General features: G+C 38.2%; 1 protein-coding gene across 1 annotated transcript; it reads right to left on the bottom strand.

Annotated features, from left to right (window-relative positions):
• Positions 1 to 949: 949 nt before the first annotated feature.
• On the bottom strand, positions 950 to 12922 carry LOC149829399 (fra a 1-associated protein-like). The gene is made up of 2 exons (XM_090017369.1): positions 12659 to 12922; positions 950 to 1610 (listed from the first exon to the last, which is right to left on the bottom strand). The coding sequence occupies exons 1-2, from the start codon at positions 12877 to 12879 to the stop codon at positions 1247 to 1249; spliced, it is 585 nt and encodes a 194-aa protein (XP_089873495.1). The 5' UTR covers positions 12880 to 12922; the 3' UTR covers positions 950 to 1246.
• Between the last annotated feature and the right edge of the window lie 969 nt (positions 12923 to 13891).

Genomic DNA, 13891 nt, shown 5'->3' with positions numbered 1-13891 from the left:
ATATATATATATATTTTTAACCACATTTTATTTGTTATTCTTTTTTATATTTAAATTTTTTTAAGTATATTTATGTTTCATCAAGGTTTCTCTGAGAATAACCAGAAAAAATGAAAGACTTGAGAATTTCATGGCTGATAAATTGCAGTTTAAAACTGTTGTCCCAATGAGAAAAAACATCACCACTTCCAGACTAGACTTGTGCAAACTAAAATCAGCATACCCGCTAGATTCATGCAGACTTGGATCAAAAACTTGGTTTTTATCCTTGGTCCCCAAACATCTACTCCAAGTAGTTGAAAATTAATTAATCCAATGTCATATTGGTCCAAATATGTCTTATAGAACAGGCCCATATTGCCCCACAATGCAATAATGAGCATGCAGACCCACCCCACACATGATAAATGCGAAGGACCTACCTTCGCCCAAAGTTCCATTAGGACGTCTCCGGCTCTCCTCATCCTCACTAAATTCTCTCTCCCATTATAAGTCAAACAACAAACAAAAATTCGAAAGCAAACCATCTTTTACCAAACGCAGCAAGATTTGCGGAGCATCCTACGCTCTCAGTCGCCAAAAACAGGACAACTTACCAGCATGGCCCATGTGCCCCCGCATGATACATCGATTTTCATAATCAAACGGTCAGGACTCATTGATCCTCCCACTACACGAAATTACAGCAGCTCTCTTTGGACTCGTTCAGAAAATTCGCTCTTCCAGAATAAACGACGCATAAAGAACGGTCTGTGCAAGGGTTTTGGAGATCCGAGTAATAAGTCTCTTTTTTTATTATAATCAGGCAAGTCTGTATCATTCACGGATTTATGCATTTGTTTATCTCTGGACAGCCAGCCACGATTAATGCTTCTTCGTGAATAGAAATGCTCGTCCAAGTTTAAAAAAAAAAAAAAGATTGACAAGTTGTCTTGGTTTATTAACAGAGTAAGGTCAAAGCGTTCTCAACTCAACGACGTTTAAATTTATTTTTCTGTATCATTTCACACAAGCCATCCGAATCCCATCCTCTCTCCATGTGGATCAGTTTTTTAGTGAGCCGCCCACACTCTGTTATTTATCTCGAGATATGGAGGTTGTTCTTTCCCTGCTGTTAGCGTTCCATCAAGCATGTCCAGCGCGAAACCACTTGTGTATGATGGTTTAGAACTTTCATATACTAGTTTCACGTCCAAAACATGACACAGAAAGACCCAACAAAGAAAAAAAGGGAAGGATGTCCAGTTTAGACATCGCTAAGCTTTCCAGCATACTCAGAGTATGCAGCAGAAGATTGATTCCTCTTACTCTGCTGCGGCAAGCTGGGGCTGACAGACACTTCCTTGTCAAACAACCCCTCTGCTGCTGCTCTTGTCGAACGGTTCCTGGGTTCCCCATCACCCAGCAACCCGCCCAGTGCTTGGAACAGTTCGTTCTTCATGTCCTCAGCTGCCTCGAGGAAGCCAGAGAATCCACCAAGAATTCCTCGCTCAAGAAATTCGATGTCGCTACGGAGCCCAGGAGGAAACGTGGAGGGTTCGAGATCATATGATTCGTGTGTGACGTCCTCTTCAGAGTATTCTGTATTGGACTCAACGACTTCTACAGGCCTGGAATCCAACGGAAAGCAATGTATGCGATTAAAGAAAGGAGCGTTAATTACAACACTTTGGAAAACCAACTGCTACAATGTCATAAAGTAAGTTGCTCGGAAGAGAGAAATACACTATAATTCCAACAACGAGCAGACATCCTTACTCCACAATGTAGGAAAAGTCTAGTATTTGGGTAACCATTATTTGCATGTTTCCACCATGATATTACCATGGATTAATGCCTCTTTTTATTTTTCTTTTTTTTTCTCAAGAAGAATATGATTTGTAACACACCATGCTATTAACATTGCTAGCAAAGCCAAACTAAAGTTACTAAACCCTTGGCAACAAAAAAAAAGCACTATCATTAATGAATCAACGTTCAGCAGAAGCCAATAACATGTGCCTCTCACTCTTTCAACCCCTTTTCTTTTCTGATACATAATACTGTTTACATTGTCTGCATTAAAATAAACTGTTTGTGCTGGATCACAACTTTTATTCTCTCAGGAACCTATTTGTGTAATGTTCAGCTTCTCCTAACACAAATTGCAGATAGACTATCACCCACAAATCAAATGACATGCCACTCCCACACAACCCTTCAAGGACAAACAGCACTACTAGAATTTTCCTTCTTTCTTTCAAATAAAAATAAAGGAATTTTATTGCCCAGAAAGGAACATTGTTGCAAAATCAAACAGCACAATCAAGGACAGACAGGAGATTTGAACGGATCCCCAAAGTAATTAGGTACCTTAGAGGGACAGATGATATATGTATATGGCACAGAACCTATGCCTTTCTGTTAGCTACTGCCAACTAATCAAAAAGACATCTAAAATTGATATCAGGATATTTCTTATCTTAATCTTAACTAATGGCTAATGAGAGATCTTGTCATTTGAATCAAAGCTGGAAAATTTACTATAAACCCAACTTGGTGCTGATTTTTACTCAAAAATCAAAATCCAAAACACTTGAAATTTTGTAGATCTGATTAGTTATTTGGCCAGCACGATTTATTCCATCTAAACGTTGATGCAATTCTAGGCAGACAAGCTGACATGAGGATTAGATTTGACCCTATGCCACAAGTGCCTAAGTTTTAGTTCTGTGAAAATGACAGCGACAATGCATGATGAAACCCCACCATGCATAAACAAGCATATGAAACTCAGGTACCATGAAAAACATTGAAACCCAACTAGTTATAGTGGGCAAGGTATTGCCATGCATGACACACACATTCCTAAAGTTCTATGCTGTAACACCCACACTACAATGCATACCCAGTAACGCAGCTTCAATCTTAAGATACCCACACTTGTAAGATGGAGATGGAGCTCAACCTCTTGAACGAAAATATAGAGCCATTAGAAAGACTAACCAAGACTATCAATTTGAGTAGTACTCCCTAGGTTGTGTATAAGAATTAGCATAAATTCATTTAAGAGGGAGCATCAGAGTGTTTAAAGATAATAAGCTTACCTAGATCTAGCCCCGAGGGAAGCCTTTTTTTTCCTGGTTCATTGCCTTGGGTAAAAATTAACATGCGGAAGCCCTCCATTATAGAAGCTATGATTCTACTCATCCACGATTACCTCTGCACTTGTGTCTTAAATTAGCAAACCACATCTCTGCCTACATCCTGCATTTCTAGCAAGCTAATTCTCCGTATCCACAACTCATAAAAATACTCATTTCATTATATTTATAAGTTTACATTTCAATGAACAGAACACTGAGCTACACTATTATATTGAAGTGTACGTCTGTGCTAGTATGAATTCTAGCAATTGAAAAGAAAGTACCTGGGGAAACCAAATAGGAATCCCACTGGATATAATGTCAATCATGTAGAGCTTCCCTGCGCACAAACATTTAGCAAACCTCATTCACATTCTTATTCAATAAAATAATGTGGTGTATACATAAAATAAGCCAATAGAAGAATGAATATGTTATTGTAGACACCAATTTTTATACCGGTTCTAGGATCTGCAAAACCCCATTAGACCTGATCCAGTCCAAAACTGGAAGAATCCATCTTTGAGGGTGCGATCCATAGAAGATAGCACAGACATCAGCTTGTTTGTCATGCCTCAAAAGGATTGAATAACACGCCTTTGCACATTTCCTGGCCAACAGACTGCATTCCTAAAGCCGCACTCTAGATGGTGTCAGCCGCGGTCCGGGCTGTGGGTGGCCGCAGTCTGAGCGACAGAAAACCATAGTCTGAGTCACATGCTACAGTCCGGGCTTTAGATTACACCTGCCACATGGAGTCAGATTCGAGATAAAGGTTGTCAGAAAAAGGAAGCTTTTCTCTCAATCTCCTAAAGATTCCTGGAGATATAGTCCTCCTGGGATAACATCCAGAAATCTTCCAATCCAAGAAAATTCCTGTCCCAAACCATTTAGGAGTCTTGAATTACCACAATCCCATCTCTAAAACTATTTAGGAGTCTTGAATTACCACAAACACATCTCTAAAACCATTTAGGAGTCCTAATTTACCTCGGTACAATCCTTAACACCACCTAGGGATCCTACCCCAACTGAAACCTACCTCTTAAACCAATTAAGAGTCTCATCACAGATCAAACTTAGCCCCTAATCAATCTAGGAATCCCTGGAACCTTATTTTTATCCAGATGGAAATCACATCAAATGATCTTGCCCAGACTCGGACTGCGCCACATTTGAACACCATTCGAGCTCATTTAGCCACAGCAGATCACCCTATCATTACTGATTTAGCTTAGCCAGTTCATATTTTCTATCTTGTTGTGCATGTTTTGATCAAAATTCCAGTTATTTATCGGATTCACTGGAATCGGAATCCATTTTCTACATCTGACTCGATTTCGGATCCGGATCCAATATCAAAATCCAAATCTGAGCCTCGTCATCCAATTTTCAAACAAAATTATGAAAATACCAAAAATAATTTTTGAATGGCTCAGACAGTCCATCCAATATCCATTTGGATCCACTGTTCTATATTCCTCAATTCAAGGTCCAAAACTCGAATATTTTCTCAAATCTGTGGATCCATGTCCGTTTTCTGAAGAAATTCCCGAAGTTTAACCCTGAATTCTCAGAAAACCCCTCTTTTGTAAATATTTTCAAATTTTACAAAAATATTTTGAAACCCCTTATTTTCTCCACAATTTCAAAAAGTTTTATTTCAAAAATACAAATATATATATATATATAGAAATCCAAAGAAAATATAAATATATATAGCCTAGAAACCTCTTTTTTAAAACATTTTCGTAGTTAAAACCATCTTTTGAGATTTTTTTTTTGAAAAGAACCACTATGGTGAAAATGTTGAAAACTCAGGGGACCGTTTTTGTAAAATTCTTTTAACGGCTTTCTGTTACGAAAAGCCTCTCTCTCTCTCTCTCTCGATCTTTCCTCCCTTTTCTATATAAACAACAGCAGGCCTCCTCTTCTTTTTTCCATTTCTCACCCCTCCACAGCGCTTCTCCCTCAGATCCGTTTTCACCCTTCCCCTCTCGACTCCTCTCCCTGAGATCGCCTCTCCTCCCTCCTTCAGAACCCTTGTAGCTACAAGAACTCAAGCACAAATTTATCTTGTAAAATACTCTTGCTCCCTGAATCAAGGTGTCCTTCAGAGTGTCCTGCAACTACGGAGTGTGACTCCTCCAAAGTTGGAGAGACTTATGTAGTAAATGTTGAAGCAAGCTGTGTATGTATTTATGGTATGTCTAGGAGTCCTCTGAAAGGAGGTTTTCCATTTTCAGCTGAAATGCACGACAACTCCATGCAAGGCAGTGACGATTATCTTCAAGAAAATAATGACTTAAGTGACGGCTTGTCATCAAATAGTTCTATAAGAAAGATTTCATCCACAGAAGCCATAAAACACAGGGAAGAAACTTCGACATTTCCTCCTCTTTTAGGGTTGCACTTTGCTACAATTGTTGAACAGCGAGAGAGCATAGACATGGTGCATACCAGCCAAATCCAGTTTCAAGCAAGTGACTGTGGAATATAACTTTCTGAGAATCCCATGGGTGAGTTCTATATGAAGAAGGCCTGAAGGCAGAAGGACAGGGTGCCTCAAGAATAAGAGGATCCAATAAATGGGTTGATGGGTCTCTTACTGGTGCCGAGAAGTCAGATGTTATACAGGTGAACAATTCTTCACACAAGATACAACAGAGGTCTTATAGTTCAGAATCTTCTGAAGAACTCCCCTGCAAAAGGCAGAGGAGCGGTGGCAAAAAAAAAAAAAGAGTCTGCCCATGTTAAGAATTTAAGAAGTGTCAAGGGTATAGCTAGGGGATCAAGTCAAGGCATGATGACCTTTCCAAGGAGAAGATCCATGTGGTTGGTGGTTAAGGTTTGATGTCTATTTGGAAAGTTCATTCTATATTATTTGCATTGTTTTTTTTTTCTTTCTTGTTCTATTTGTTTTAACTTTTTTTTTAAAAATCAGACAAGTAGAGGATAGAGGTAAAATAACATATCCACTCGAGGGCTGATTTTCTGGGTGAACATGGCTTAAATTCGAGATTAACCAGAGTTGCCAGTTGAGGAAGCGGGAGCGGGAAGCGAGGCACTTTCAAAAATGTAGGAAACTGGGAAGCATGTGACCACTTAGAAGAAAATTATGAACCGTCTCGGAAGCGACCTAGGAAGCGAACCAAAAGCGAGGGGGAAGCAAAAAAAATGGGGAAGTGAGGGGGAAGCGTGCTTCCCATAAATGGGAAGCGCGTTTCCCATAAAAGGGAAATGTGCTTCCCATAAAAGGGAAGCGCGCTTCCCAAAAAAGGGGGATGCTTCCCCCACGCGTTTCGGAAGCGCAATGTTTCGCGCTTCCGAAGCGCGTATCAGGGAAGCGCGTATCAGGGAAGCGCGCTTCCCCATTACCCTAGGCGCTTCCGGTAACACTGAGATTAACACATCTGTGTTGTAGATCTTCAGTCCACTGTCAAACACTTCCACCACACTGTGAACATGTACATTTCACCTGCATTCCACATAACCTCCAACCTTTACTCCCCTGCAAACAAGTGTTATGAATAGTCCAACAGCTACCTATACACTTCAACATTCCCTTACCATCTTCAACTACCTGTTTAGGCCATCTTCACACATAGCATACAGTCCCCGTGCTTCACACACTTGCTGTTCGTTAGCACACTTTCATACACACTTCACCTGTTAACTCTATCTAGGCTATTTCCAGCATTGTGTATCATCAGCAACTACTGTATTTACATGCTACATTCACCTTTATGGCACCCATGCATAGCAACTGCCTTCCCTTGTGCATAAGCTTCTGCATGTTCCAGCATAGTCCCTTTATTAACCTTTTTTATGTTCTATCCCCTTCTTCCTTCAAACAGCATCATAGAGTTATTCCACTACCTGCTGTACTGTTATAACATTATTTCCTTTACCATGATACCCACAACCTTCTAGCACAAGCACCTTCATGACTCTTCATTTGCATTTACCTTTCTCCTATGCATTTCTCTATTGCATATGTTTTCCTTTCCAAGACTCCACATATGCATTCTCAACTCTGTACATCAAAATTGAGTTTAGGTGTAATACTCCTCGTTAGCATTAGAGCGTAATATACGCATTCTACCACGCATCTCCTCATGAACATGTGCATCTCACATGCATTTTAAATTCATTTCATCATTCGCCTTCTTGACCCCATGTGGTATTGCCATCTCTCTTTGTATTTGTACTAACTCCATTTTTGCAGAAAATACATGAAAAATGCTACATTCCACCCTAAATTAGGGATTTTCATAATTTTAATTTCAATTTCAATGATGTAATAGCTAGGTATTAATGAGAATTTTATATTTTCAGCTTAGAATAGAATATATGAGCATGTATTTTCCCTAAAATTATTTGTTTCATCTTGTTTTTTTCTCTTTTATTTCAAAAATTTATGAATGAGAACACGAATGGCACGTGCACCATTCTAATAAGAAGTAACTAATCCTAAGCAAATGACTCACATTGATGGTCATAGTCAAAATGTAAACAATGCTTAGGATTTTTATCTTTTATGGAATAACATTGGATCCACACTGGATCTCTTTCAAAAATCATCGTATTTTCTGAATTTTTCTTCCTTTATCAGAGCTTAACTTGAAATTAACTTAAAATATAAATCAATGGCCATAGTCAGGATATATTAAGAGTTAAATTCATTTCAAACTCTATAAAGGCACCAAAATGTGTTTTATTCTTTATCTGAATTTAGATACATATTATTTTATAATACATTTTACGACCATAGTCAGGAATGTATTATATCTTCAATCTTATTTCAATTCATTTAAAGAATGAAATATGCTTTTTAATATCCAATTTTCAAAATTCTTTAATTCATTCATCATTTAGGATAGAATTACATCATATTCTAAAATTATTTCAAATTTTCTTCAAAAAAAACTCAAGTGATAATTCTTCAAATATCTTCCGATTTCTCAGATCAATCTTCAATTTCTTATTTATAAATTCAAATTCATCTTTCTACTCTCAAATCTGTCTTATTTCAAAATTCAAACTTCAATTTCAAAGTCCAATTCGACTTTGAAATTTCAAAATTCATTTCTAGATTCAAAATTCAAAATTCAATTTCCAATTCAAAACAAATTTCAAAGTTCAATCCAACTTTGAAATTTCAAATTCATTTTAGAAATTCAATTTCAAATTCAATTCAATATTCAGATCAAATTTCAAAGTTCAATTCAACTTTGAAATCCCATATTCATCACCTGATTTCAAAAAATCAAGTTTAAAATCAAGTGTATTCTCTATTCTTCACTTCAAATTCCCAAATCCCCAAGTTCTTTTAAAATCTTCTGAGTTTTAATCTTCAAATCATTTTGAAATTAAGGATCAAAATTCTAAGAATAGTGTTAAACTCAAGTCCACTTTCAAATTCAATCAGGATTTTTAAATCAAAATCCATCTTCAAAATCCCATCTGGATTTCTAAAATCCAACTCTATCTTCAAGTCCCATTTGGATTTTCAAAAATCCAATTCCATCTTGGATTCCAGATTTTGGATCCAATTCCTTCTTGGATTCCAAATTTAAAACCAAATTCCATCTAGGATTCCAGATTGCAAAATCCAATTTCATCTTAGATTCCAGATTTCGAATCCAATTCCATCTAGGATTCCAGATTTTAAATCCAATTCCATCTTAGATTCAGATTTTCAAATCCAATCCAATTTTCCAGTTTGATTTCCAATTCCAAACTCAATTTCATTTCCAAATCTCACATTGATTTTCAAATCCGGATTCCAATTCCAATTCCAATTCTATTTTCGAAATTCACTTTTTCTCAAGTCTAAATTTAACTTCCAAATTCAGTTCCTGTTTCAGGTTTTGAATTTAAACTCAAGATCAGTGTTTTAAAACTCGCCGAGTCAACTCGTTGACTCGGCTCGGCCCAGCCCTCCAGCGAGTCAACCCGGCAAGGCAAACTCAGTTTGCCAAAACTCGGGCTTGACTCGAGCGAGTTCTGGGATGCTTGAAATTTGAGTTTTTGGGTATTTCAGAATAAAAAAAAAAGTTTCTTGCATCAATAGGGAACAATTAATTGGCTTGTATAATTTGATCAGTTGTCTTGAGAATTTCTTCTTTGATTTTGTTATGGATTTTCTCACACATAGTATGTAACCCATACTTTCTCTCAAATATCTTTCTATTTTTCAAATTACTGAAATAGCTATAATGTTAATTTATTTTTTATGACTGAATAGGATCATGACTTTGAAAAGAACTTGTCCTTAGCTATATGTAGTTGGAAGTGTACACTACATGAGCAAGTTTCATGTGCTTGTTATGACTGTGATTCTTGAGCCTATAGTATGGCTGAATTTCTCTTACAAAGCACATTGGATATCCTTCATAGTTTCATCTCAAAAACTATAAGCCTCGGCCCCTCATTCTGTTGTTCAATATTGTCTTTTATTAGATGATTTCCTTGTGAGTCTATTCTGCATAATCAGATACTGTGGCCAATTTTTTCTGGCAGTCATCCTAGTGCAGCTTAAAAGTGTAATTCTATATTATACATGGTTACTTTTGATATGTGGGCATGTTTCATAAAGCACAAGTCCAATATTTTCTGAGTCAGGATCAAACTTTGATTTTGAAGTGGATTGGGCCTACAAAAGGTAGAACATGGTGAAATGGCCATTACAACATTTATGAGTTGGTCAGGTCATGGACCATTTTAAAAAGTCCCAACTACAGACATAGTTTGCTTAACATGAGCCCTGTATATGAGTTTATCATCTCTTGTTTACTGAAAAACATGGTTTGAGACAAATTATATATTATTTTCTTTTAAAATCAAAAGTTAACAAAACCCGGTCCGAGTCACCGAGTTGACCCGCCGAGTCACGAGTCAATAAAGAACGAGTCGAGTCACGAGTTTTAAAACCTTGCTCAAGATCAAAGATCCCTTTTCAAAATCGATTTTTGAGAATCAAATTCAAATTCAAAAGTTCATTTTAACTTTGAAATTTCATTCTTACTTCAAAATCCTAAATTTGAATTCCAATTCTCCTTTTCTCTTCATCCAAGATTTATTTTCCAAACTCTGATTATTCCAAAACTTGGAATTTCAAGTCTCTTCTTCCAAATCTCTTTCAAATCTTAAGTTAGATTCAAAATCTAACTTTTCCAAGTCAATCTTCAAACTTTGTAAAATCATCTTCTTTAAAATCACTTGAAACAAAAACCCAAAAATTTCTGAATTATTCTCAAAAGCATATATCTTTGCATTTGCATTGCACAAGCATGATTCTTTGTGCATTCTTAGACTTAGAATAAATTCTTAAGTAATATTTAGGCAAAGCAAAAAAAACATAAGTTCGATTACCCCTGGTAAAGGCGCCAGGAACGGTCGAACCTCATACCAATGAGCGAATCTCGTCTATCCATTTTCCCGCAAAATTTCAAAAACAGAGGCGAGTAATTTCAAAATATTTTTCAAAATTTAGGTCAAGTGAGACCTTTGCAAAAGAGTTTCTCTTTCTTCTTTCTTTTCTTTTTCTCTCTTCTTTTCTATCTCTTATTCCCCTTCAAAAAGGGAATAGAGGCTAGAAAGACAAAGAGAATGAAAAGAAAAAACAAGAGGAAAATTTTTGCAATGATCACAGTACTCAATTGAAAGAAAATTGAATGGAACATTGAATATTCTCTTGCAATAGAGCGGCATACTCTAAAGTCTTATAAATGCCGCAACAAATAGAACAAAACACTTCCAAACCCTTGTAAACGCACATTGCCTGTGCCCCAATTTTTAGCTAAGGTGAAAGTCACCCTTCTACTGTCAAACAAAATTTAATGCCTTACATTGCCTTTCAAAGCATAAGCAGTAGATTGCTTGGTCCTACCTAAAGAGACGTAGTCTGAGTCAATCTGTGCCCAGACTACGGCACTTAGGCCGTAGTCAGAGAGCATTTGGCTGCCATTTGGATACATTAGGCCTCCGTCTGAGGCTCATACGACACCTTATCTGTCATCCGAGTTACCGAAACCAAAAGTGTTCTAACTCAAGATTCTTGAAAATAAGCTCGTTTAGAGCCCTATCCTACCTCAATTAACCTCGCAAATTGCCTAGAACTCATTCTAATGAGTTAGAATAGGATCAGGACCCTTAGGATTAACATTATCCTATGTTTCCTAGCTTCTAAGGGGGTCTTTTCGGTGCCTCTATAAGTAGTTGAGGGATTCCCAAACTGGGGATCCTATCTTCCATCTTCCAGTCTATAGTTTCAATAGTTTTGAGTCCTAGATCTAGCTCTCTAGCACTGTGACATCCTCCATCACGCCCCTGGAAATCAATCAACAGCATATCATGCTTTCCCTAGAACCTCTCCTAAACTGAAACTGGCAACCGATCATCCTATGACTGCTAAACTGAAAGTGAATCAGAACTCTCCTAAACATCTGCGGAAATCAGTGGACATTTACTATACTATTAGTAGCTCCCCCTGGAGCGAAACTCGGGCTGTCCTGCAACGAACCAAGTGGCACCACTATCTGCCCAACCAGGATCAAACCGCTGCAGAAATCTGCACTCCCTGGATCAACCACATCCAGGTACTGAACAGTTACCCTGCTGTCCCTGTGAAGAAACTGAAGACCCGACCTCAGCGAATAATGCGCAATCGTGTGTACCGAAGTCAAACATCGCATCGCGGGATCTCTTCACTTCCGCAACCGGAATAAGGAACCTTAGTATTAACCCTACCTGTCAATGAAGAAATTTGATTGGAGAGGACCACCTGCTAGCGGATCAGAAAGATTTGTATGGAATGTCCTACTCCTGCCTGAACTTTCCTATCAACCAATCCCCTTATATATATAGAAAAAACATTAAATGAAGCTAAACAATGGATCAATTTCGAATAAGCACAATTTTTAACAATCTCTCATGAATAACAATGAGACAGAGGGGGGAATTAGAACAAGAAAAGATGGAACACATTCCAGTGAGACATCAAAGGGACCCTCACTTATACCATTCCAGGAGTTACACCTCCATGAACCTCACGAAGGAATCAAAAGGATCCGAGAAAAGTTAGCGAAGCAAGGGACATCAAAAACCCAGAGAACAGAAAAACAAAATCTAGTCTTTGAGAGAAAATTCTATATATACTTGTTGGGATCAATCCCAAATCAGCGAAAAGGAAGAAATAACATATGCAATACGAAAAGAAAAAAAAATCATAAAAATACAAGTTTCATCTCGTTCAAGACTCGAAACCACAATTCAAATGACAAAGTCTCTTCCGCCCTCATTGCAATCCTTCAACAAATCGCCATCTGTATCTCAACACAAATTTTTCTCTCGTACAATTAAATGAATTGGCACGTAGGGAGAGTTTGTTCTCTATAACGATCAAATTCGGGCGAAAAAATACAATTGGGAAGAAAAACAGAAGATAAGAGAAAGAAAAGGATCGAAAGAGAAGAAGAAAAAAAATAGGAATTGGGGAGGGCGGGGCGGGAAGAGAGAAAAAAACGTACCTTCCGACGCACTGGCGGAGGAGTTGCTCCGTCTTCTCGCATTTCCTGACGAAATTACCGGGCTCGACCTCCTCAGTCTTGCAGTGGGACTTGACGACCCTCCTGATGGAACACCGATCCTCCAATCGAGGGCTCCCCAACTCCAACGCATCCCCGAGCCCTCCTCCTCCTCCTCCTGCCGTCCCTCTCATTCTCCATCGCGACGAAATCCCATCACCCATTTCCTCTCCCTCTCGCTCTCTCTCCTTGAGAATCGAGAGACTTTAAGGCCACCATTCGTTAAACCGACTCCGCCGACTCGTGGAGACGTTAGACCCTCGCAGACTCGCAGTGTCCACCCGACTCGTGTCGTTGTGGTTCTCTTCCCTGGGCTTGCGTTGGGTTGGGGTTCTTCGAGGCGAGAGGGTTGAAGGGACTTGGACTTGCACTATTCGTCCTCTGAATCTTGGTCGAGCCAGAGCTGCTCGAGTCAACACGGCGTCTTCTCTTCATCACGGGTTCATCTAAGCACCCTTGAGTCTTCTTTCTCACACACTATTTCATGTGTCCACCATCTGGTTTGGTGTTCGCTCGTCTCTCTGTGGCTTCCAGAACCAGCCTGCCTGGACTCAGCATAAGAGAGTTGAACGGGTTTAGGGTTCAGTGGTAAGGTCTTCAGGCCTTATTATTTTTTTCATGAGAAACGGGAAAACAGCCTTCGAGATCAAAGACCTAGTTGAGCTGGCTAGCCCATCATACTTAGCTGGCTTTCCCACCCGTGGTGCATTCCTGCTGAAATTTTCTACTGAATATATAATCTAGTTGAAAATTTATGGATGCAATTGTATCCACTCAATCTGGCCTCACAGATGTGTTTAACATGGTTTCTTTGCCAGGGTCGCACTTCGAATCATCTTTTTTGATATAAAAATATGAAATATTGAGTCATGAAATTTTGATATATTGTGAGCTGCTGATTTTTTTAATTCTTTAGAAAACCAACTTACATGTTGCAAAACATAATCCAAAACCTGTTTTCTAATGAAGAAACTATATAGATTACATCTATAAGGTAAGATCTACTAAAAACTTGTGAAAGAAACGGTGTTTTCTACTAGAATGCATGTATTAGCAAATTTATATCCAATTATAACTGTGTAAAAGAATAAAGGGCTGAAGTAACTTTTTCCATTAATGGCGTTGGAAATTTTAGGTACTTGTGAACACCCCAAAATTTTCAAAATTTTGTAAAAA

Source organism: Nuphar pumila, chromosome 9 (genome assembly GCF_984573655.1).
Source record: "Nuphar pumila chromosome 9, dmNupPumi1.hap1.1, whole genome shotgun sequence".
Taxonomy (NCBI): domain Eukaryota; kingdom Viridiplantae; phylum Streptophyta; class Magnoliopsida; order Nymphaeales; family Nymphaeaceae; genus Nuphar; species Nuphar pumila.
This window is presented reverse-complemented; position numbering and strand designations above follow the sequence as displayed.